The 26831-nt window shown below is 36.9% G+C and overlaps 1 protein-coding gene across 1 annotated transcript; it reads right to left on the reverse strand.

Annotated features, from left to right (window-relative positions):
- Positions 1 to 478: 478 nt before the first annotated feature.
- Positions 479 to 2374, reverse strand: LOC131047664 (flavanone 3-dioxygenase 2). The gene is made up of 4 exons (XM_057981460.2): positions 2058 to 2374; positions 1675 to 1922; positions 1264 to 1585; positions 479 to 1121 (listed from the first exon to the last, which is right to left on the reverse strand). The coding sequence occupies exons 1-4, from the start codon at positions 2319 to 2321 to the stop codon at positions 837 to 839; spliced, it is 1119 nt and encodes a 372-aa protein (XP_057837443.2). The 5' UTR covers positions 2322 to 2374; the 3' UTR covers positions 479 to 836.
- Positions 2375 to 26831: the final 24457 nt, after the last annotated feature.

Here is a 26831-nt window from a genome sequence, read left to right on the forward strand (position 1 = left end):
TATCTTTATTGATTTACTATAACTTTTATATATTATTCGATTATAAGTTTATTAATTCTTATGTCTATTAATATAATAAAAAAATAAATAAAAATAATTGATTAATTATAAAGATTGTAATCGTCCTATCATATTTATTTAAAAAGGATTATTATATAGATTGTTTTCTTACCACCAATTCTATTAATCAATTGCATGTACCACAGCAATTTCATATAATTATCTCTCATATTTTATTTTATTTGATCTCATATAGTGTCCGTGCATATACATGCCAATACACCTACAAACATAGGTGCGTATCAACCATCAAATTTCGAGTATTGGCATATCTTCCAAGCTATTGATTTTTAAAGTAGCATAATATCCGTTACTTACAAAGTAAAAGCTCATGGAGCCTTAAAAGTTGTGGTTCAAAATAAAGTGCTTAAAACATAGCATGTATGCTACTCTATCCTATTTCATGGATGCCGACGAGAAATACTTAATATAGTTCTCACAGGAAAAGGATTTATGCTCTTCAATATGAAACTATAAATTTACATTAAGTTTAGATCTATGATAATAAAGTTGCATGGACCCAAGGGCTTCCAAGTTATGGAAACATGAAGAACTGCAATGGAAAAGAAAACCTTAAAAAATTAGGTTAATCTTAGACATCTGATAGTACAATGTGCATGAACGCAAGACCTTGCAATTTATGGAAACGCAAAGAACTACAACGGAAAAGAACACCTAAAAGCCATGGAAATAGAATCACTTAGACATCTGACATTCGTTCAGAGTCCATCAGATGAGAAAGATAACGAACTACCTAAAAGTAACAAGTATTAGTGTCACAAGTTGTTGTCTTGTGTCGGTAGACATACATTTTTAGAATCAACAGCAAAGAAATTTAAGCACGTATTTCCTTCCAGAGTTTTACTCCAGAACTTCTGATAGTATTCCTCATATGTAAACTTTCTATATTGGGCAGGTTGATCACTCGTGACTAACGATGGAACAGGAGCAATCAGTGCGTCAGGAGAAGGGCAGTAAAACGTAGGAACTGAGATGCGTGCTTCAGCTGCATTCACTAATGCACGATGAATTGCACTTTTGTATATTCCATTGCTCAAAACCTGCAAAAGAAAATGAGTTGGGTATGAACAAACGAGTTGGGTATTAAAACAAAAAAACCCTAAAAAAACAAAGTGACCCCATTTTCTTATCACACAAACATTACACCTCCTAATGACGCAAACCCTAATATAAGTGGTATACCTGCAATTGGTCTCCAATATTGACAACGAAGGCGTTACGTAGGGGCTGCACAGTACACCATTGTCCGTTCTTGAAAATTTGAAGGCCCGAGACATCTCCTTGAAGAAGAATTGTGAGAGCATTGGGATCTGAATGAGCTGGTAATCCAAATGTGAGCTCAGGATTTGGGCAGCGAGGATAATAGTTGATAGCCATATGTTGAGCCTGTTGTCCAAGAGCTTTCTCAAGAAAATCTGGTTCCAGTCCGAGGCTCTCAGAAATGGCAGCTAGCAAGCGTAGAGCGAGGGCTCTTACCTCTATGCAATATTTTCCAACAGCTTCCCTGTATGCACATACAAATCATAGTTATATCAGTGGAAAACGTTTAGGACATTAAGGCAAGGAAATGATGGAGAACCCTTATAGAAGTACCTGTAAGCAGGGGGGTCCAATGGCCAGGTGTCCACATATTTTTCTAAAGGATAGCAATGGTGCCTCAAGAATTCCCTCCAATTGTAGACTTCCTCTTTCTCAACGTTAAAGCTAGTTGACAAGCGAATAACACTAGAAGGATCTTCAGAATAGAACTTCTCTCTCTTCTCAATGGGCATGGTGAAAAATTCTTTTGCAACTTCCAGCAGTCGGTTGATGACTTCGTCGGAGACTCCGTGGTTAATAACCTGAACAAACAGAAAAATGCGCGATTTGTAACTATGGACTTAATTTACACCACACTCCACAGAGATAATCATAGAAATTACAAACAACTAGCAACAAAGTTGAGGAAACCAAAGAGTTAGAAACATGAATTGCACCTGAAAAAAACCATCTTGCCGACAAGCAGATCGAACTCCATCAATGACCAAAGGCCTTTTGGGGCCATCCAGATGAGCTAAGTCAAGTACTGAAATATTATCTAAGGAAGCCACTTCGTTAAATTTCGGCCTCTCTGTCGGAGGTCTGATATAAGCCTTCGGAATTTGAAGAGAACGATTGCTATCAGAAAACATGACAGAACTTTTACAACAACTTCTCTCGTCCCTCAAAATCTCCTCTCGTGCTAACAACTGCTTTGCCATACGTTTTTGATGGGCACCGCTTTTTGTTAGATATGTGTAGTAACACAGATTGCGATGTATATATAGACAAATTTATTAAGAGCACAGAATGGTAGACGGTGTAATTCTGGTTCACAAGTCTTTACTTGGGAAACGTAATCTAATTTAATCAGTTTTGCCGACTAGCTAATGAAGTTGAGTTTTAAACGTGTCCTTACCGCTGGTTTTGAGTGACCGACTGAAACTGATAAATATCATACTCGAGAACAATAATTTTCTGGACTAGACGTTCGATCGCTGACGTCATCGGTTCCCTCGATATTTGTCAATGCATTCGTGTGATTTGTGACGTAGGGGATCTGACGTCATAAGTCGGTGGCGCTTAATACCAAACTACTTCTTACTTGCGGTCCTATCGCTTTCCACTGAGTCATTCAGAACCCTCAGATTCCTTGCCGAATCTTTCTTTTTCTATCTTAACAATTATTTGACGTTTTTATTCGGCAGGATATCATTTTGTAGTATTTCAGTTCATCTGATTGAGAGTAAGAGTAATGGTCTTTTGTTAAAATCTTTTATAATATTTAGGGGAAGCGTATACATATTCTAAATGGTATATAGGAATATGACAATTGTATTTTGGTTATCTTCACGTGCAACTTAATTGCTTATAGCTATTGGTTTGGCTTTTGGGTAGTGATGGGATGGGAATGGGATAGACTAGCCTAGTCTATGCTCCTTGATCCTCTCCTTGGATCACCAAGTGTTCCAACCACACCCTATGATCTCTAGGACTCCCTTGCCTGTGGAATCCCCTAACCTTGCCCAATCCACCCACCAACAACCTGTGGTACTTCTCCTAAGGTCACACCTACACACAAGCATCAAAAACCCTCACATAGGCTAATAAAGGTTTAGCTCCTCCTACACCTTCTTAGGTCCTAGCAAGGATAGGATAGGTAATTGACATGGTTTTCCATCCATTCAAGTGCCCCCAAGAGGTTTAGTCTTCCATTTTGTTATTGATCTCACTATTTTGCTTCTTTCCTACAAAATAGGGCTACAAGGAATGTGCCCAATTAGGCCTCCATTCCAGACTTTTAGGGCTCCCTCTTGCAAACGATGCACAAACTTGTGAAACTCCCCAAAGGGATTGCTAATCATTTGGCAAGGGCTCAAAGATTTTCCTAGTTTTGGGCCTCCAAGTGTCCGTACACTGCCCTAGGTGAATTTTGGGGTTTTTGAGGGCTTTTATGAGGGTTTTAAGGCCTACCAGGGTCACAGTGGGGGTTTGTTGTCTTTACCACCTTAACTGGATTGGTGGAAGCTCCTCCTTCTCACCAATGGTGCTCCACACACCCCTCTACAACTCCTCCAAAGGGTGCCTCCTTCCTTGTCCTACCTTGGTCTCATGGACCTCTGCAACCTCAACCCTCCCTAGCTAGGGATAGTCCAGTCGCACCTAGGAGTGGGTCTTTGAAAAGCTTTCCTGCATCTTCACGGGCCCTGCTTCCTCTGAGGTACTGTACAGGGTCTGCACTCCTATTCTCCATGGTTTCATGGTGTTTCCACAATGGGGATAGGAGTTGTCAACCCATTTACACAAAACAATCCAAAACTGGACAATGAAAGAGTAACTTCACAAAATAATTACAAAACACACAAAACCTGCACAAGAACCTAACTTAAGTGCTCAAAATGAAAGTATAAACACAATGCAAGACTCTGAACACCATTTAGTTTGCAAAACAATCCATTATCTACCTGTTCATGCTCCACTTGTGCCGACTGACAACAAAAACACAGTCACAGTCAAGGTCTTTTCTCTTGGGCCATACAATCTGACATCCAACCCCTCATTTTAGGGTTTGCAACAATTTATAGTGTCTCTGCCTCGATTTGTGTGCCATGGTTAGGGTTCCCAATGCCAAGCTAAGGTTATGACCTATTTGGTGGAAAAAGTTGCATGACAACTTTGAAAAGTTGTCATGCAACTTTTTACAACTTTTGAGCAACTTTTACAATGTTGCTTTTCTTGACTTTTGGGCCTACCTTGGGCTATCTTATGGACACAACCATGCTAAAAGGACCCCAAACTCATCAATGACACACATACCCTCTACTCCACAAGAAATCTCAACCTAGACTTGTGAACCTAGGACCTAAACTAGGACCTGAACAAGACCAGTGAGCTCTTGGCTCTTATTACATTTACATGGCTTCTTAAAGAAGCAAAATTCCAAAAAAAGTCTCATGGAGGAAGACCTTAGAAGGGTGCTCCTGCACCATACTCCCCCTCTACACAAAATTAAGGAACTAGGGGAGAGATGAGAGTCGGGTCAATACCAAGTTTCTTGAACCTGCTCTCTTCAACCCAAGTGGCCTCAGACTCAGGTTGACTTGCTCACTTCACCAAGTGTTCCATGTAGACCTGGTGTCTAGTAGACTTCTTCCCCCTTGACTCCAAGATCTCCTCTGCTATGGGTTGCCTCACTTGAGGTAAGGCATTCATATCCAAGTCCTACAACACCTTGGCTTGATTCTGAGTTTGCCCTACTATTTCACCTTTGTATAGTATCAAATCAGCAACATTGAAGATTGGTGATATGGCCAAATCTGAAGGAAGATCCACCTTGTAGGCGTTTTCCCCATATTTGGATAGAATTCTACAAGGTCCTGCCCTCTTCATTTGTAGCTTAGTAGGCTTGCTGCTTTGCATTCTAGCTTTGCTTAAATGGACCATCACATAGTCACCCACTTTGAATTGAACCTCTCTCCTTCTTTCATCAACTTTTGCTTTCAGTTTTTGAGTAAACTCTAGGATGGCTCTCTTGACCTGTTCTTGGACTTCCTTGATGATTTGAGTGAAGTCCTCTGCTTGCCCACTCTTCATCTCCATGGAACCAAGTTCTCTTAGTTCACACACCCCTCTTGGATGTCTGCCATAGACAACCTCAAAAGGACTCCTTCCAATGGTCCTATTTACACTGTCATTGTAGGCATCAGCTTGTGGAATAACTAGATCCCATGTCTGCCCATACTCCTTGGTTAGACACCTCAACAAGTTGCCTAACACCTTGTTAATGACTTTAGTTTGATCATCAATTTGTGGATGGTAAGCTGAGCTGAATGACAAATTAGTCCCTAGTCTTCTCCATAAGGTTTGCCAAAAATGGCCCATGAACTTGCTATCCCTATTTGAAACAATACTTATTGGGAGTCCATGAATCCTTACAATCTCCTTAAAGAAGAGATGTGCAATATAACTAGCATCATGATTAGTTCTACATGGAATAAAATGGTTCATCTTAGAAAATATGTCTACTACCACATAGATGCTATCCATACATGTCTTTGTCTTGGGGAGTCCTACCACAAATTCCATGCTCACACACTCCTAAGGCCTATTTGGGAATGGCAATGGTTGATAGAGGCCTGCATTACTTGATCCTCCTTTTGTCCTTTGACACACACCACATTGCTCCACATACCTTCTCACATCCCTTGGCAACTTAGGCCAATAGTAGTACCTCTGTACTAGATCCAAAGTTCTATTGATTCCAAAGTGTCCACTTAGACTACCATTGTGTTTCTCTTGTATGAGATTTTCTCTCATGGATCCTCTAGGTACACATAATTGATTGCCTTTGAACAAGAGACCATTTTGAAGAGTGTAATCTGCATACTCACCATGAAAATGATTCTCAAACTCCTTGCAAACCTTGTAGGTTGATGAGAAGTCCTCATCTTCTTCATAGAGATCCTTGAAACCTTCTATCCTTATGCTCCACAATTGTAATTCTTGGATAGTCAACAACTTCCGGCTTAAAGCATCTGCGACCTTGTTAAGATGCCCCTTTTTATGCTTGATGGTAAAGGTAAAGGATTGGATGTACTCCATCCACTTCAAATGTCTATTGCTAAGCTTCTCTTGAGTGTTGATGTAACTCAAAGCCTGGTTATCTGTGAACACCACAAATTCCTTTGGGAGTAGGTAATGCCTCCACTTCTTGAGAGATTGAACTAGTGCATACAACTCCAAATCATATGTTGAATACCTCTTCTTTGCCTCATTAAGCTTCTCACTAAAAAATGCCACAGGCCTTCCCTCTTGACTCAATACACCCCCTACTGCAATGCCACTTGCATCACATTCCAATGTGAATAGCTTGTCAAAAGTAGGTAAGAGTAGGATGGGTTTTGTGGCTACTTCTTGCTTCAATAATTGGAATGCTTCATCAGCTTGTTCAATCCATTTGAACGTAGTTTTAAGGCCTTTTGGTGTCAAGTACTGGTGCACATATACCACTAAAGTTCCTCACAAACTTTCTATAGAATTTGGCTAAACCATGGAAACTCCTGACTTCAGTCCCTGTTTTAGGGGCAGGCCAATTCAAGATTGCCTCCACTTTGCTTGGATTCATCTTCAAGGTTCCCTTAGACACCACAAACCCCAAGTAGACTAACTCTTGCTTCAAAAAGTCACACTTCTCTAGGTTGATTGCCAGCTTCTCTTCATGCAACCTTTCTAGGACTAACCTCAAATGTTCTAGGTGCTCCTCTTTGGTTCTGCTATAGATGAGTATGTCATCTAAGTACACCACCACAAATCTGCCTATGAAGTCCTTCAACACCTCATTCATCGACCTCATGAAGGTGCTTGGGGCATTGGTAATTCCAAATGGCATCACAAGCCATTCATACAACCCTTTTGTGGTCTTAAAAGTGGTTTTCCACTCATCACCCTCCTTAATTCTAATCTGATGATACCCACTTCTAAGGTCCAACTTAGTAAAATACATGGCACCTCCTAAACAGTCCATCAAATCCTCTATTCTAGGAATAGGAAATCTGTACCTTATGGTGATCCTATTGATTGCCCTTCAATTAGTACAAAGTCTCCACTTGCCTCCCTTCTTTGTTGCTAGTACTACCATGACTGCAGATGGGTTGATGCTCTCCTTGATTAGTCCTTGATCCAACAACTCCTGCACTTGCCTTGCCACCTCCTTATTTTGGTCAGGTGTGAGCTTATATGCTGCTTTATTGGGCAGGGATGCACCGCGTACAAAGTCTATTTGATGGCTAATAGACCTTCTTGGTGGAAGTGTTGCAGGTGCTCCATCACTCACTATATCTTTATACTCTTGCAACATTTGTTTTACCTCCTTAGGTACCTCTTTCTGCAACTTATCTTCCTCCTCCTTTGGCTTCACAAAGATGGCACATCCCACTGTCTCCTCTTCATGTAGCAGGTGTAAGAACTCTTTACCAGTATTAAGTAAGACACTAGGTGTTCTTGAGGTTCCCTCATCACTCTTTGTCAGAGACTGAATCTTATAGGTTTTGTTGTCCTTCTTGAAGGAAATGGAGTTCTCCTCTCCATCATAGATCATCTTCCTATCAAATTGCTAGGGTCTACCTAGTAGCAGATGACAAGCATCCATGGGTAACACATCACAAAGGATCTTGTCCTTGTATCCTCCAATAGAGAACTCTACCCAAGTCTGTTCATTGACAAGCACACTTTGTCCTTGATTCAACCATGTCACCTTGTAAGGGCTAGTGTGGGGTATCTTTGTGAGTTTCAACTTCTTGGCTGCCTCATCTGATATGATGTTATTAGTTGACCCTGAATCAACTATCACCTTGCAAACCTTACCAAAGATTTTGCATCTCACCCTAAACAATGCTCTCCTATGCTTAGGTTCATCCTTAACCGGTTGTCTTATTAAGACTCTATTGAACATCAGATTCTCTCCAATCTCTAATTCAATATGCTCCACCTCAAGTGTTTTGCTGCTTGATGTGTCTTCATGGGCATAAGCAACCCTCTTTCCACTGTTTGATGAGGTAGGCTTGTCAGGGCATCTATAGGCCAAGTGTCCCAATTGACCACAGTTGTAGCATTTCATGGTTGCAAAGTAGGAATTACCCCTTCCGGTACCTCTACCCCTATTTTGTCCCCCTTGTGCACCTCTTCCTCTAGAATGGGCTCCTTTGAGATTGGTTTCACTACTATGTTCAGTCAACTTGGACTCTCCTTGATTCCCTTGCTCGTTTTCCTTGCTTTGGTAACCACCTTGGTGACTCATTTGTTCTCTACCTCTTTCTCTACCCCTGTTGTTGGAGTCTCCCTTCCTTTTGTTCCTATCTTCCACCTTAGCAGTGAGCTGATGACACTTTTGGACAGTGGTAGGAGTCCATAGGGTTATCTCCTCTTGGATGTTCCACTTTAGGCCACTTAGATACCTAGCCACCTTGATAGATTCCTCTTCTTGGACTTTGGATCTAAGACAAAGCTTTTGAAACTCCTCTGTGTAGGAGGTCACATCAAGGTCTTTCTGCTTCAATCCTTGTCTCTTCTTATGAAGTTGGATTTCATAATCCTCTGGCAAGTAGTTCTCCTTGGTCTTACTCACCATGGCCTTCCAGTTTGCAATAGGTAGCTTACCCATGCTAACTCTCTCCTCTTGCAAGTACTTCCACCATATCAAGGCTGCTCCCCTTAGTCTTGATTTGGCAACCTTAACCTTTTGCACTTCTGTCACACCTTCACACTCAAAGTGGTTCTCCATACCCTCAATCCATTCCATGATAGTGTCAATGTCCATCCTTCCACTGAAATGTGGCAATCCTTCAAAAGCTTTTGTATTCAAAGCCTTAATGGCCTTTACAAAAGGTTCTTCATTGATTAAGGGGTCTGGTTTAGGTATGATGTCATCAAGATCAATAACTTTCTTTCCTTTGTCACTAGTTTCCACACCCCAGAGTTCTTGTGCTCTTTGATCAACCACTTCTTGCAGCTTGTTCCTTATCTCACTCATAGCATCTTCAAGGAGTCTATTTTTCTCCTTTTGCTCTTCTACCTCCCTAGCCAGCTCTACATTAGTGACCATTATGTTCTCCCCTACTGATTCACCAGAGTATAGAGACATGCGCGGTCCACCAAATCTTTAACTTGCTCTGATACCAATCTGATGGGAATGGGAATGGGATAGACTAGCCTAGTCTATGCTCCTTGATCCTCTCCTTGGATCACCAAGTGTTCCAACCACACCCTAGGGTCTCTAGGAATTCCCTTTCCTGTGGAATCCCCTAACGTTGCCCAATCCACCCACCAACAACCTGTGGTACTTCTCCTAAGGTCACACCTACTCACAAGCATCAAAAACCCTCACATAGGCTAATAAGGGTTTAGCTCCTCCTACACCTTCTTAGGTCCTAGCAAGGATAGGATAGGTCTTTGACATGGTTTTCCATCCATTCAAGTTCCCCCAAGAGGTTTTAGTCTTCCATTTTGTTACCGATCTCACTCTTTGCTTCTTTCCTACAAAATAGGGCTACAAGGAATGTGCCCAATTAGGCATCCATTCTAGACTTTTAGAGCTCCTTCTTGCAAATGATGCACAAACTTGTGAAACTCCCCAAAGGGACTACTAATCATTTGGCAAGGTCTCAAATATTTTCCTAGTTTTGGGCCTCCAAGTGTCCATACACTGCCCTAGGTGAATTTTGGGGTTTTTGAGGGTTTTTATGAGGGTTTTAAGGCATGCTAGGGTCATAGTGGGGGTTTGCTATCTTTACCACCCTAATTTAATTGGTGGAAGCTCCTCCTTCTCACCAATGGTGCTCCACACACCCCTCTACAACTCCTCTAAAGGGTGCCTCCTTCCTTGTCCTACCTTGCTCTCATGGACCTCTGCAACCTCAACCCTCCCTAGCCGGGCATAGTTCAGTCTCGCCTAGGAGTGTGTCTTTGAAAAGCTTTCCTGCATCTTCACGGGCCTTGCTTCCTTTGAGGTACTGTATAGGGTTTTCACTCCTATTCCCCATGGTTTCATGGTGTTTCCACAATGGGGATAGGAGTTGTCAACCCATTTACACAAAACAGTCCAAAACTGGACAGTGAAAGAGTAACTTCACAAAATAATTACAAAACACACAAAACCTGCACAAGAACCTAACCTAAGTGCTCAAAATGAAAGTATAAACACAATGCAAGACTCTCAACACTATTTAGTTTGCAAAACAATCCATTATCAACCTGTTCATGCTCCACTTGTGCCGACTGGCAACAAAAACACAGTCACAAACAAGGTCTTTTCTCTTGGGCCATACAATCTGACATCCAACACCTCATTTTAGGGTTTGCAACAATTTATAGTGTCTCTACCTTGGTTTGTGTGCCATGGTTAGGTTTCCCAATGCCAAGCTAAGGTTATGACCTATTTGGTGGAAAAAATTTGCATGACAACTTTGAAAAGTTGTCATGCAACTTTTTATAACTTTTGAGCAACTTTTACAATGTTGCTTTTCTTGACTTTTGGGCCTATCTTGGGCTATCCTATGGACACAACCATGGTAAAAGGACCCCAAAATCATCAATGGCACACATACCCTCTACTCCACAAGAAATCTCAACCTAGACTTGTGAACCTAGGACCTAAACTAGGACCTGAACAAGACCAATGAGCTCTTGGCTCTTATTACATTTACATGGCTTCTTAAAGAAGAAAAATTCCAACAAAAGTCACATGGAGGAAAAACTTAGAAGTGTGCTCCTACACCATGTAGTAATGATGCACATTGTGAGATCCATTATGTGCGAAAGGTTCAAAAATTACATATGTCAAAGTGTCACCTGATACCTACTTAAAGATGCAGCAATAACCATGCACTTAGAATTGCCAATACTTATGCACAAATGCCCAAGTAGTCATACACTATGGGTACCAATAAATGTTCACAAATGGGTCAATTATTGTCCAAAAATGCTAATAAATGAGAGGCTATTGGTACATGTGAAATTTATTAATGGCATGTACATAGCCAAGTTAGTTTGAATGGCGCTGCAATGGTCTTTAGTAGTTAGGGTTCTTGATCGAGGGCATCGTTGGTCCTCTGTTCATGGGCATTGGACAAGGAATGCCTCCCATTATTATAGTGGTGCTAGAGACTCGGGACACACCCTGGGTTTTAAGCCTCTCAAAGGGCCCTCATCATCCAACGAGTGTTCCTAGAGGACTGTGTCTAGCCTCCAAACCGCAACCAAAAAGGGAGATTATAGGAGTGTTGTTCAGGGTAGGAGGAAGGGAAAAGGAGTCTTTTTTGGACAAAAGTTTTAGTGGAAGGGGACCGAGGGGTGGAAGAAGCAATGGAAAGATTATGGATACCATTTAGATATCCCAGGCGGCAAATAGGTTGATAGTATGTCTAAAGGATGAGCTTGCTAAGGAAGTGAACGAAAATGAGAAATATTTTTCTAAGCTGGGTTTGATTGGGAGATTTAGAGGCCTTTGGCCAAGCTTGAGTGAACTCCACAAATGGATTTCTATGTTTTGGAAACCCATTATTGAGGAGGATGTCCAAATATTCGGAGGGGCTACAGGTCACTTTGGGGTTGTGCTCGATAATGAGAAGGATCGAATGAAAGTCTGCTGTGAGTACCAATGGAGTTGGGAGGACAAGTATCTGCTGCTTCTAAAACCGCGTTGTCCAACTTTTAATCCCACCACATAATCATTCGACAAAGTTCCTATGTGGGTAAGACTTCCATACCTTCCTCTATAATTTTGGTTTGAATCTTGTTTTGAGGCTATTGGTGATTCTTTAGGGAAATTTTTGGGAGTTGATGAATGCTCCTTGAGATTTCAACATATGACTTTTTCTCGTATTTTGGTTGAGATGGATATTAAGAAGAGGTTTCCCACTAATTAATCTTTGAAATCTATAGAGGGTAACTAGTTGCAACCAATGGATTATGAGGGCATTCCCTTTAGATTTCATCGATGCTTTCAGATGGGACATATCGCTGAAATTTGTGAACAAAAGAAGTTTAATAAGAAGGGAACATGGTGGAAGAATGTTGTTGATTCTTATTATGTGGTGGAAAAGGGCAGTCAAAATGTTGCTCTGAAGGCATCTCCGTTGAGGGAGGCCACTCACAACTTGTAATCCTTTGACCTCTCCCCTCAGTGGAAAGATACCTCCCATTCTGTCTTTGAAGGAGAGGAAAGGGATTTAACTAATGTCAGTGTTGACATTGGAATCAAACCTAACAAAATGAGAGAAGACAACAATCTAGACTTGAAGACAGATTCTTTTACAAAGGCAGGGAGGAATGATAGTAAAAAAAAATTTGAAAATCAAGATGGGGCAAGATGCCTAGTTATTAGGCAGGTTCTTATTGAATGCAAGTCAGAGATATAGGATTCTAGGGATTGAGAGGAAGGTTGGATAGAGGTGAAGCAAAAGTGAGAAAAGAGAGCTAAGGAGGATGTTTCTTTCAATATGCTTCTCTGCTCCCATGACAAGGGTGGTACAAAACCCAATTTGAAATGTTTGGCCTATTAATGGGCCCTACATGTTGGTATTTTGTTGATCTAGGGAGGGGGCTCCCTAGATGTAGCCCCACCTGGTATGAGCTAGGTTTAAATCCTGATATTTTAGTATATAATAGCAACAATTACTCATCAAAATAAAAATTTATTAATGGGCTATTAGTTTTTTGTTTTTTGTTTTCTTAAAGTTAATAATCAAAGGATTGGTTGTGCAAGGAGTGAACGGTTTTAGGACATGAATGGTAAATAGTGCTCTTCCATCTAATGTATGTGTTTGTGTGTGTGTGTGTACATACATGCATACATAGTTATTGGAACATGAATGGAAACTACTTCTCTTCCCATGTTTTTGTATATGTATATGAATATGTATATGTATTTGTATATGTATATCTATTTACATGTGTGTGTGTGTATGTGTGTGCATGTGTGCATGTGTGTGTGCATGTGTGTGTGTGTGTGTGTGTGCAGACATGTAATACAACTATCAACTATCACCTATATAGTTATTGATTGGTCCACTCATTACTCCCTCACCTATATATAAATCAGATAGATGTTGTCCAGTTCTATTCATCACCATTTACATATGTATGTATGTATGTACATATATGTCTATATATATATATAGTTAATATTTAGGTCACATTTATTTGTTAAGAAGTTACTCATCTTAGCACTATTTTATGTTGTATGCATCTAATTATGAATTTTTTTAGAGTGGGGAGTAGAATTATGATAGGTGACTTTTTAGTAAGGTACATTGCTTCACCCTTGTGAGTATCACCTACATGCAACAAGTGCTAAATGGACCATTCATGCTCATGACAAAAAGGTTCTTGTGAACTAATAATCATGTAATATGGATCAACGAGACTAAGTAAAAAACAACATAGTTGAATCTTAATAAAATGTCACATTATTTGACAAACTACAAAAAGAACCCAATTACTTAATACTTGGAAATCCATATTGTGTCCATGAATATTTGACAAAAATAATGAATTACTTTTGGAAATCAATGAATATATTCTTAAATTTTAATTAATTGTTTTTGTTGAGAAACTTTACACATTACTACATGAAATCATATGAAAAATAGTGAATAAATCCAATATACTGCTAAAAGAACCATCTAATTAACCATTAGATCATACAAAAAATAAATTTTTGAATACTTAGATAAATGTCATTGCATAATACAATCTATCTAAATTGTTCGTTAGAAAACATGTGGACAACATAATTTTAATTACCTCATAGGAAATATAAAACTTCTATTGTATCTTCTAATTTATAGAGAAATAAAAAAGGAAATAATTTAAAGTGGTTTCTCAAATCCAAGGTAAATCTAAATTATGGTTGAAGGTAGAAATGCATGCTCGTACAATGCATTTAATAAAAAATTATAGAAAGACACTAATCATATAACACATATTTGACTTTATAACTCTCAATAGGAACTACTCTATGTTGAAAATAAGCCACACATGGATTGATAATGGGTTGGCCAAGAGGAGGCACTAGTTCAGTTGGTAAAGAACTCCAACAAGAAGCGGAAGGTCCAAATGAGCTATATTTGAATATGTGGTGTAAAAGCTAGGCTAGGAGCCCCGAGCACCTTCAATGTATATTAAAAAAGGGTGGTGAAAATAAGCCAAACCTAAATTGATGATGGATTGACCAAGAAGGGCCAATGAATCTATTGGTAGAGAGATACAATAGCAAATGGAAGTTCCTAGGTTCAAGTCCTAGTTGGTCCATATGAGTTTTAGCTCAAAAATCCATTATCTAGTTCTCCACACAAAACTACTAACTCATTTTGAGGCCACATATCATAGGAGGATATCCCTCATTTTAAATGTTATTTCCTATGTTACCTAGGAGAGAGAATGATGATAATAACTTGCCCTATTGATCTACTCTAAGTTGTAACCTCCTTATTAGTATCATTACAACAATAGTTAATACTACTCAGAGAATAATAATTAATATTATCCATCAAAGCCTCTTGGACATCCAAGTACCCATTCTATGAGTGTTGTAAACAGATAAAATTCAAAAAATTGTAATTTAAGTAACATTTAATCATAACATTTTTCCACATGATATTATACATTATAATGACATAGATATGAAACATAAGATGAATGAAGTATGATATGAAGTAAGAACCATTTCCAACTTAACTTATATAAATGACCTATTATATAAAGTACCTAAAATATTATCAAATGTATCCACGTTTTGGATCATGTCATAACCATTCTCAACAATTTCAAAAGTAAAGTGATATTATTCATCTATATTCTTAGTATAAGTATATAACATGGGATTCCTATCCCAAAAAACAAAACATTTACTTTCAGAATTGATTCTCATATTCCTACAAAAAAAAATACTAAAGTAAAATCATTGTACCTATTTCACCTATTTACATGCATGTGTAGTAGCCATGCAATCTACTCTTGTCATAGATAATGTAACTATGGGTTGTGTATTACTCATCAAGATAATAGCTTCTGAAAAAAATATAACCACTAATGAGACAATTATTATCTAAGTCACAAACCCATTCTAAATCAATAAATTTTTGTATGTCTAATATGTGCAACACCTAGCCCACAACAATAGTTTAATACACATCATAACATACATCAAGCTATAAACTAAATCTTATTTCCTAAAACTAAAAGAATACTCACTATTTTATAGTTGTTTATAGTAAATAGTATCAAATGATTAACTTTAGTAAGAAAAATGTTGTGATAACTTGATCCCCACTATTTTTTGTTCCTAAAATAAGGTTTACAACCCTTAAATATTGTGTGCCTAATGAAATAAATAGCTCAATGGTAAGCTTCTAATCATTGACTTGTTATTCCCAATAAGAAATAAGTAATAAAAAAATATGAAAATTATTGAGTAACAAATCAAAAATAATCTTGTCTTCAGACATGTAGTGTCGCGGTTAAAACACTTCATTGGTGAAGTGGCCACCAATGTTCAAACCCCTGTTGGGCCATTGTACTTGCATGCCTTATGTCTTTGCTGGGTCATTGTGCTCACGGGTTTGAACAAGTGAAGTGTGGGGATGAGGTCCCTCGATTGTGGCCTCACCAGTTCATAGCTCCAGGTCAAAAACGTTTCACATGGAGCCGGGAGGCATGTCATTCCAGCGTCGCTGGTCACGTTAAAACGTTTACTAGGCATTATATAAAAAATAAAAATATATAAATAAAAATAATAATAATCTTAAAATAAGAAAATATTCTTCTTCCTTTCTAAAAAAACCCAAATCAATGCAAAAGAGTCCAATTTTTTGATACCACATATATGAATACTATTTCAAATCACACACTCAACATTTTAACTTACAAAATGCCCAAAATGTTATTTTCCATGATTCTAAGATTTTTACTGACAATGAAGATGTGCCTTCAGATGAGGTGAACTTCTATCACATTGGGAAGAGGAAAAATGATTTCCCCATAAAGAAGCCCATTAAGTCCCTATCATGGTCTAAGGGTTATGGTAGTGATGAGGAGGAGGTTGGGTATGTGTTTTTGGCGCTGTCCACCCTATCTAAGGAACAAGAGTATTCAGGAAAAGGTAATAGTAGTGTTGGTGGAAAACTTATAATGTTAAGGGGAAGGCAAGTCAATGGAAAAAGGGAAGATTTGAATCTAGAGAGGCAAGTGTTAGTAATTTTGTGCCTAGTTGTGAGAAGGTGGAAGTTGAGCATGAGACTGGCAGCCTGATGAATGAGTATTTCCCTCAAGATGGGGAGGCTTAGGTTGGTTTATAGAATTTAGAAAGTAATGTTGATGAGTTTGTGACAAGTCTCCTCATGAAATCTTGTAAAGGTCATTCCAATTTAACGAATTGGTGCATCTCTACCATTGATGATTTAAGAGGTAATTTTGTCTCCCTTTCCAATAAGGTTGATAATCTTCAGAAATGTTGTGGTTGGGGCTTTCATAATATTTAAGGTGAGAAAATACTGACACAAATTGATACTGTGGCGGCAAACATTAAGCATATGATATCCAACCAAGAGGGTAGACTTTACAAGCTAGATGCCTCTTTCGACAGTCTTGATAGTAAGCTCAAAACTATGTTTTTAATGAGTAAGGAAGCTCTCCATAGGATTTCCCAAGCTCTACAAATTATTAATGAGAAATACTAGGGCTAGGAGAAGGGGAAGAACAAGATGACAGGTAATATTGTGGAAGGTGTGAAGTAAAAAAGGTTGAAGGTCAGTACAGTGATGTAGTTATTGCTTGTTTGGATCCAAAAGGTGATGTTGATGATTCTAGTAAACAAGGGGCTTCTAGTCTCAAGGAGCCATATTTTAAGACCCAAAGCCAATTCAAAGGTAAGGATCAAGCCCAAGTGTTGAATGATATGTTTGTCATACATGATCAAATTACCAAAAAGAATAAAGGTACAATCGGGATTCTCAAGGAATAGTAAGGATTGGTTAGGCTTGTCCTTATTTTTCTATTGTTTGCCTATTGCCTTCTTTTTTGTTATTTTGGATTTTTGCTGAGTCTTCTATCTCTTTGTTGTTAGCAAATTTTTGATGTAAGGGTTTCAAGGTCCCTTCAAAACCTATTTACCTAATCAAAAATATTTTAATTTACAAACCAAATTTGTATTTTCCTTCACCCAAAAATTATTAATCTACCACATTGGAATTTCATCTTCAAGATATGCATGTGAAAATGGATCATTTATTGATCTATATTCTCTACTTTTTTTTTTGATCGGTAATTTTGGATATATTAATTTTCAAGAAAAAAGTTACAATCTATAGGGCCAAATAGATATCAACATCAACCCAAATTCACTTCAAACCTACTATGCAGAGTTCCCACAAAAACAGAAAAAGAAGTAACACAGTGTTGTGCATTCATGCACGATATATTATAGTAATCCATAAAAGTTTTTGTTTTTGAAAAACCAACAAAGGCAGAAAGCAAAAAACACATATTTTTCCACCATGACCACTCAATCCAAGTCACTCTGGTTCGACATCTTCCTCTCCTCATCATCAATATCTGCCAAGGCTTTCCCTTTGGCCGCTTCAGTCTTCATCTTCGGAATATAGTCCAAGTTCCCGAAGTCTGGGTCACCTTCCAGGCTAGCTAGAAACTGGACCACTCTCCCCTCCTCGAATCAGTCCCAAAGCTCTCTTCCCACCTCCATGCGTGCCACCACCTTAAGTGCCTTAAGGACCTCATCTATTCATATCAACTTGACACAGAGCTTCATGGCTTCCCAGCCAATGCGTACTCGTTCCCTGCATTACTCCTTTAATCGACTCTCTGGTCCCCTGACAAATGGTAGTATCTCCTCCTCTTCTTTGCCTTCGTAGATGTGAATTCCTATCTAGGGGATCACCCATTCCAGGATGGAATCTAGATTAATTAAGTAATCCCCATCAACAAGCTTTTTCATTATTATCTTGACTTTCTCTACTTCGGGCTCAAATTCACATGCCCAGGCCATTATCAAAGAGTAGACCTCCATATTTGTTCTGTACCAGAAATGGGTATGCACCAATTCCTCCCCTAGCATTAACCGAGCAGCACTCCACAGCTTCTCTTCCTTGAATTTGAAAAGACCTTGCAGATGCTTGTTCGAAACTATTCCCAGGAAAGGGACCAATTTCTTTTATGTTCAAAGCATGAAATTAGCCTCCATTGAACCTGCTCACAACCTGCTAAACCAGAAAAACTAAACTGCAAAGACACAAACAACCTTCATTAACCCGGTTTTTGGCGAATACATTGCACAACTTTCAAATTAATTATAAATCCGCCATCGTTTGCGGCTAGGTATAAATGCATGATCTGTGAAATAAATGGAAAGAGATTTCACAACAGATTTCCTGCCCACTGCCATTGTCTCGAACCAAGACTCTATGCTTTTGAACTACCACATTAATTATCATGCCAGTGATAGTGATTACTCATCCTTGTGAGCTGTCTATCATGCTTTATCTAGAAGAGAAAATATATTGGAGGTTAGCTTTAGCTAGAAGAGAAAATATCTCTCCAAAATTAAATCCATTTTTCTAGTTTGGTTGTTCTCTCCGTGGTTCTCATCTCTCTAATTCTATTCCTCATTTCTAGGATTCTTATTTTGATTCTAACACCTGCAAATCCCTCAATCCTCTTTCTCTAAATTTTTAATTCGAACACCTTGTTGGTTCAAAAGATTAAGGATTTTCTCTATCTTGTTTAGCCCATTGTTCAAACTACTATAGTTTATACTTCTAGTGTCCGTAGAGGTAGGATAGGGTTATCCTTCATCAAAGTTAGAAACATTTAAGCATGGAAGATAAAAACCCTAGTGTATAACCTAGGCTCCGATACAAAAATATGTGTCTTCCAATTTCCAAACAATTTAGACAATAAATACATGCTTGAATTTAAGCATTTGAAAAACTAAAATTATATTCATAATATGAAATTGCATTTCCCATCTAATCAAGCTAGATTTGGGTACAATAAAATATTCATAATACAATATTGCATCTTTTCATTCATTCCATACAAACTTATCTAAACAAGTATGAAATACAAGTTCAATAAAATATGCATCAATGATACAAATATAGTGAAACACCTATAAAAAATTCCTTGATCACCATTAACCCTATAGGGTCCTTCACAAATTAAACACAAGAACATGGTTGAGGCACTTTTTCACCCAACCACAAATCCTTATGCTTCATTGAAATTCTTTAAGAGGTGTCCAACAATTGGTATCATAGAAAAGTTTTATAAGAAATAGTATAATAGATGAGGTAGATATCGGATTTGAACACAATGTTTGAATCTAAATATTTGGATGATATGGGACAACAAGAAAGGGATATTGATGTAGTTTTATATCTTGAAGGAGAATTAAGAGTATCTTTATTTGATGGGATGTTTATAAAAAAATGGTCCAAGAAAGTAGAAGAATATGTTGCCTGTCTAAAAAGATAAATTGATAAAGGGAAAAGGACCATTGATGATCTTAAAACAAAGGTACATAACAAATTTAGAGAACATACCAAGCTTGTAGAAGATGTGGTTATGTTGATGAAGGAACTGAAAGAGGCAAAATAACAAATTGATAAGAACTTAAAGATCAAAGGCGACAGTGATAGGCTTAATGAGATGGTAAATTCTTAGAAACTGTAGACACCTAAAAATGTTTCATTGATCATGTACTAATTATTCCTCTAATTGATTAAATAATTCCTTGATTATTTAATTAAGTTAATTAATCTTATTCTTCTAATTCTTCTAATTCTTCTATTTTCTTCTAATTTCATATTTCCTCATCATCTTATTAATTATTCTATTTTCCTATTCTATCATCATTTAATCATTTTAACCATTTTTCTAATGTTAATTAAATATTTATTATTTAATTAATTCTAATTAATTCCCCAATTTAAATAATCTTTATTATTTAAATAAATTTCTAATTATTCAAATCCTATCTCCAATCATCTAATCATTCAACCCTTTTCTAAATATTAATTAAATATTTATTATTTAATTAATTATGATTTAATCCCTTTAATTTAAATAATCTTTATTCTTTAATTAAATTTCATTTCTACATAATTAAATAGTTTCTTTAAATTATTTAATTAACTAATTAATTCTTCCATTTCCAAATCCCCAAATTCTAATTTCATTTGATTTCATTATTTCTTCCAAATTCAAGTACATGTGCATGATTTCAAAAACCAAATTGCAAATCAAAGTCAAGTTCTAAATATATTTAAATACCAAATTGAATTAATAAATTCAATTATTTGAATAAATCTCATGCAAAGATTAAGTCATTTATCTCTTCAACTTCTATTTCCATCTTTCAGTTAGCTTTTTCTAAATTAAGCTCTCTATGTCATCTTCTTTATTTCCTCCAATCATTCTTTTTCTTCCCTCAATCAGCTTTTTCTCAATCAATTGCCCTAATTAATCTATTCAATCTATTGAGTTTCACTCCTACAATCAACAATTCAACTATCAATTTTCATGTGAGCTCACCTGAGTTCCACCTCTTGATCATTCTATTCCACCTTTCAATCAATCTCATCCAATTTTCTATAAATTGAGTATCTAAACTCCATTTTCAACAATCACGAATTTTGAATCTTTGTGTCACTTGCAGGTTACCAGTGCAATATATGAGAGCCATCATACCACGAAGAGGAGAAGAGCAATGGAAGCAATATGCGATCTTGGGATAGGGAGTTTTAATTTCATTTGATTATTTTAATTCCTATTTGCTTGATTGTGTTATTCCATTGTCTTATTTGTTAAATTCTTTGGTTAGAAGGGATTCATGATTTCCCTTTTGCTTCTAATTGATTACTTATTTTTAAGATGAATTTTACATGTACGACATTTTGGTGAACCTAATGTGAACTAACAACAATATAACCTTCATTATTTTTCTATGTGATTTTTGCATATTGTGCTGATTTTTCATCTTTTTTGCAGGTTGCATGAATTTCGAGAAAATATTTTTCCATCATGCAATCAAGCATTCATTGTCATACAATTGCATAGACAGCATCACACATTCGACCCTTCAGGGTCATGCATTCATTCTGACAGGGTCACGCAATCGCCCTTTCCGGATCACGCATTCGCAGGAATCTTTGCTGTTTAATTTTTTCTTCCATCTATTATCTATTCTATTTAATTCTGTCTTAAATTTGGTTAATCTGGGATAAAATTGCTTTTATTTTTATGATTTGATTAATATAGTTTATGGAAAGAAAAGTTCAGTTCAAGATTTCACATGCAAGAAGGATGAAACAACAAAGGAGAGAAGCCAAATGCTATCAAAAGGTTCTCCAAGCAAAAAAATTGATATAGGATTCATAAGAACAACTGGCCTTAGATAGATGTAATAGCCTAGCTCTTTCTTATACAATTAAATATGATCTAATCAATATTGAATGGATGATGAGGGATTTGGATAAGGCTTCACAATTGGTTTCGCAGGTTCCTGATCGGGTTTAGCTTTTTGTTATTTTTTAGTTTTGAATTTTTGTTGTTGTCTGCCTTCTATCACGCAATCGACTGGTTAGTGCTATGCAATTGACCAGATATCATCATGCATTTGATCTGTCAAATTTATGCATTCACTCTATCAGATTCACGCATTTGGTCTGTAAGTATCACGTAAACACACAGGTAAAATTACACATTCACCTCTATCAAGTTTTGAGTTTCTATTTTCTGTTAGTTTGATTGTACTACTAATCTTCTGTTTATAGCTTCTGGCAGATTTTTAGAGAGGATTAGATTAGTATATTTGCATGCACACTTCACACTTCATTTTTAGTGCTTAAAATCAACAACAGTTAAAATGGACATGCATGGATAATCTCACATTTCGTTGTTGGTGCTTAAAATGAACATGGGCTAAAATTGACATGCATGCATCTCACACTTGGTTTTTGGTGCTTAAAATCAACAAATGGTTAAAATTGACATGTATGCCTTCATACGTGGATTCAGTGTTTAAAATGGATATGCACATGCATATCTAACACCTACATTTGGGCTATAAAATGAATGTGAATTGGGCTGCATTAGATTAAATCATTTTTTTCATTTTCTTAAGGTAAAGCACTTTTTATTGTGTCTGGGGTGGACCTACTGTTGCACTAACTCACTTTCTACCTGCCATCGGGCTCTTAGGAGAAAGAAGGAAGGTGACAACGACATCCAATTTTATTTTTATTCTACGTAGTGAGGGGTATCTTTGACTAGGGATTTCATCACCACACAAAGGTACTTCGAATTGGGATGCATTGGGGATATCATCTCTCTCAACGTACTCTTGAGTGGGTTTTTTGAGCCGCTATATAAATATACTAGTTAGGCGGCTAGAGTCTTGAGTGAATTTGATGTATGTGGGGGCCTTCCCTGCACTGATAAGCTCAACTAAAGTCTTAAGTGGCTTGCTCTGAGAATCCATTATTGGATCAAGACCCCTCAAAACCTAATACTAAGTGTTGGCATTACAATAAGTTTGATGGTTGATGATATTGAGAAGGTTGTTGGAGATGAATGATATAATTGATAAAGGATGATTGCTGTCTTAATATTATTATTTTGTCATTGATGTCAAGCAATTGATTTGCTGATTCAGTATGATGTTGCCATATCTTAAAGAGTATGTTTTGATGAGTATAAAGATGTTGGTAAGTGACACAGAAAGAATGTGAAAATGAAAGGGAGTAATAAGTTATTCAATGCACAACTATTACCGAGTTAGACAGTGATGAGATTATGATGTTTTGATTGTTTTGATATCCTATATATATGTATTCGAAGACTTAACAAGAAGGGGAAAAGATTTCATGTAATAGAATAAGTAAAGGTTTGATACTATTCTATTTTACCAAGCAAGGAGCTAGTCGGTAAACTCCAAGGTTATTGATGTCGAATAATGAAAGAAAAAGTCACCGAGAAGAGAATGTCTACTGAGTAAAGTTTAGTATTAACCACGTATCAACCGAGCAGTAACAAAATGCATTAAATAAGTGTATACATTATTAAATGAAGGATGCCAATGAGCTAGAGGTTTATTGAAGATACGAATGTCGTGCAATAAGTTTGTTAAGGATCAATGGCAATTAAAATTCAAGAGTAAGATCTACAACATAGATTGAACGGTCCTAACTGAGCACAAGTACCAAGAAAGGTATACAAGTTTCAAGGCAAGATAAAACATTTTTCAGATCGAAGGATACAATGAACCTAGTCAAGTTTGAAGATCTGATGGCTAAGATTAATCATGGGAAATGTGATTAAGGAGATTAAGCGATTGGGAATTGCTTATAAATAAAGTAATGTTGTTGAACAAAGAATGCGAGAAAACTAAAGCATAGTGATGCTACAAAGGTGATTACCGAGTATAGAAGATTGAAGAACAGATTGAGAAGCCCGGCAAGGAGAAAGATAAGTCTTATGACAAGATTATCTTGAGCACATTGAGCACATAGAATATGCTTTAACATTTTAGATGTGAAGTTGCAGATATATTTTATTACTGTTATTTATTTTTGTAAGTGACAGGAAATCTCTTAACCGAGTGGACTTAATAGTCTTATTTGTAAATCCTCTTGGAAGGTAACATTCTGAAGGAGTGTTTGAAATCCTTTGACAAGGTCACTTCTAACAAAGTGAAAATTCTAACAGATCTGAGCGAAATCCCTTGACCGGGTCACATCTAGCAATGTGTATGTAATCTTTAACATGATTTTTTTTAACCGAGCATACTCTAGAAGAGTATATTTTCTTGTGGGTCTGAAATCCCACAGTGGTTTTTCCCTATTAGGGTTTCTACGTTAAATCTGGTGTCAAATGTGATTTAATGTTTCATGTTTATCTGTTTATGAGTTTGAATGATTTACAGTCATAAGTTGCATATCAAGTAAATGCTACCAAGGTTGTCTGATTCACCCCCCCCCCCCTTCATCTAACTAACAATTGGTATCAGAGCTTGGACTCTGGAAGAAAAGTTTAAAGGTACTTGAGGAAAGATCTGAAGATGTATAAAAGGGATGCAACAAAGCTGAACAAGTCAAGTTTCACCACATGGAAAAAAAGGATGAAGTTGCACTTATCATGAATTGGAGAATATGCAACATATTATCTGGAGAATGATTACATTACACCTAGCACCTACCCTATGAAAATGGAAGAAATAAAGGCAAAGCAAGAACACATTCAAGCAATGATAGAGATAACATCAGCTTTGATCGACTCAGAGTTTAATGATCTAGAAGGTTGTAATGATGCCAAAGCAATGTGGAATAAGCTCACATCTGTGTGTGGTAGAGATGAACATGTTCAAAGAGAAAAAGCAGACAATCTAAGAGGACAACTTGAATCCATGAGAATGAATGAAGGTGAGAACATAATCCAATATAGTACAAGGTTAAAGGAAACTGTCAATCAAATCAAAGGAGCAGGAGGAACTATTGAAGAAAAGGATGTAACAAGTAAGTTGCTGAGAACACTTCTACCTGGTTATGCCATTAGAGTCTCTGCAATTAATGAATTGAGGTCTGTACCAAACATGCCAATCTCTTTGGATGCTACTATCGGTAAGCTACATGCTTTTGAGTTAAGTAATTTTGATAACAATGGGTCTTTGGTAAACAAAGTTGAATCTGCATTCAGTTTTTTTCATCTTAGTGAATCTGAAGATTATAATGATAGAATGTCTAAGTATGCTAAAGGAAATCACACTGGAGCAAGTGAGAGATTTCGCAAAAACATGGAAGAAGTACACAAACTATATGAGGAAATCAGAAAGGAAGAAGAGTTTGAAGCATTATTGGCCAAAAGGTTACCAAGAGGCAAAGGTAAGTATAAAGGGAAGTTACCTTTAAAATGTTTTAACTGTGATAAAATTGGGCATATGGCTTCTAACTGTCCTGACAAAGATGATGAAAAGAAAGAATACCAAGATGACAGACAGAAAGACAACCAATACAGAAGGCACCGAGACTTCAGAAGGAGAGAAAGAAAAACATGCCTTGTAGCTGATGAGGAATCCAATGATGATAAATTTGATGAGACTGAGACAGAGGAAGTTGTATATGTGGCTATCAAAGATGGATCAGATGAAGAAAGGTATGAAGAAAAAGCCTTAATATCACACATAAATAAAATGATTCTTGGATCATAGATAGTGGATGCTCACATCACATGACAGGTGATAAACACAAGTTTGTTAAATTAGAAGATTATGATGGAGGTCATGTAAGATTTGGTAATGATGCACCATGTCCCGTGAAAGATAAAGGTTCAATTACACTTCTTGACAATGCTAAATGTGATGATGTATATTGGGTTGAAGGTTTGAAATACAATTTGTTGAGTGTAGCACAACTAAATAATACAAGATACCAAATAGAATTTTAGAAAGGAATTGTCAAAGTTCATGACAAACATGGAAAGTTGGCTACTACCGAGACTCAAACAAGAGGTAATACATTTCACCTTGACTCAACTTGGAACAATTATCTGTATGCAAAAATAGAAGATACCTGGTTATGGCATAAAAGGTTTTGTCATGTAAATTTTGATAATCTAATCAAAATAAGTAAGAAGCATCGTGTAAGAGGTCTACCAAGCTTGGAAAAACCTAAGAATGCAATATGCCGAGGATGCCAGATGGGTAAGATGACAAAATCAAGCTTTACAAGTAAGTATTACACTTCTAAAGAAATTTTAGATCTTGTACACACTGATCTTTGTGGTCCTATGAAAGTTCAAAGTTACTATGGTGATAAATACTCCATATTATTTGTGGATGATTACTCAAGGATGATGTTAGATATGTTTCTAAAAGAGAAATCAAAAGCTCTTCAAATGTTCAAATGGTATAAGGAAAGAGTTGAAAAAGAAACATGAAGACAGTTGAAATGTCTTAGATCTGATAGAGGAGAATTCATTTCTGATGAATTTAACTTATTTTGCAATGATCATGGTATAAAGAGACAAGTGTCAGCACCAAGGACATCACAACAAAATGGAATAGTTGAAAGAAGGTATAGATCAATTGTAGATTGTGCTAGAACTTTGATGATAGAAAAGAGAGTACCTCAAATATTTTGGAGAGAAGCAATAAGCACTGTAGTTTACACCTTGAACCGAGTACAACTGAAGAAAGGAACTATGAAGACACCTTATGAAATCTGGTATGACAGGAAACCAAATGTAAGCTATTTTAAAATATTTGGAAGTAGATGTTATGTTCACAAAGATGATAGAAATGGAAAATTTGATTAGAAAAGTGAGGAAGGAACATTTCTTGGTTATTCCTCTAGGTGTAAAGCATTTAAATATCTAATCAAATCATCTAACAAAATTGTGGAAAGTGTAAATGTGAAAATTAATGAATTTGTAGAAAGGAATGATGAAGGAAACTCTAAAGAACCAGAAGATTATGAAGAATTTGTATATGTACAATCGACAAGTTTGACCGAGAAAGCCAATGAAGAAATTACTCAGTTACTGAGTGATGAAGAAGATCATACAGAGCCTACCGAGCCTATATTAGCAAAATATGTCAAAAGAAATGATGCATCAAGTCAGATTATAGGAGATAAGGATTCTCCAGTGATGACAAGGAACAAATT

Source organism: Cryptomeria japonica, chromosome 4, assembly GCF_030272615.1.
Source record: "Cryptomeria japonica chromosome 4, Sugi_1.0, whole genome shotgun sequence".
Lineage (NCBI taxonomy): Eukaryota > Viridiplantae > Streptophyta > Pinopsida > Cupressales > Cupressaceae > Cryptomeria > Cryptomeria japonica.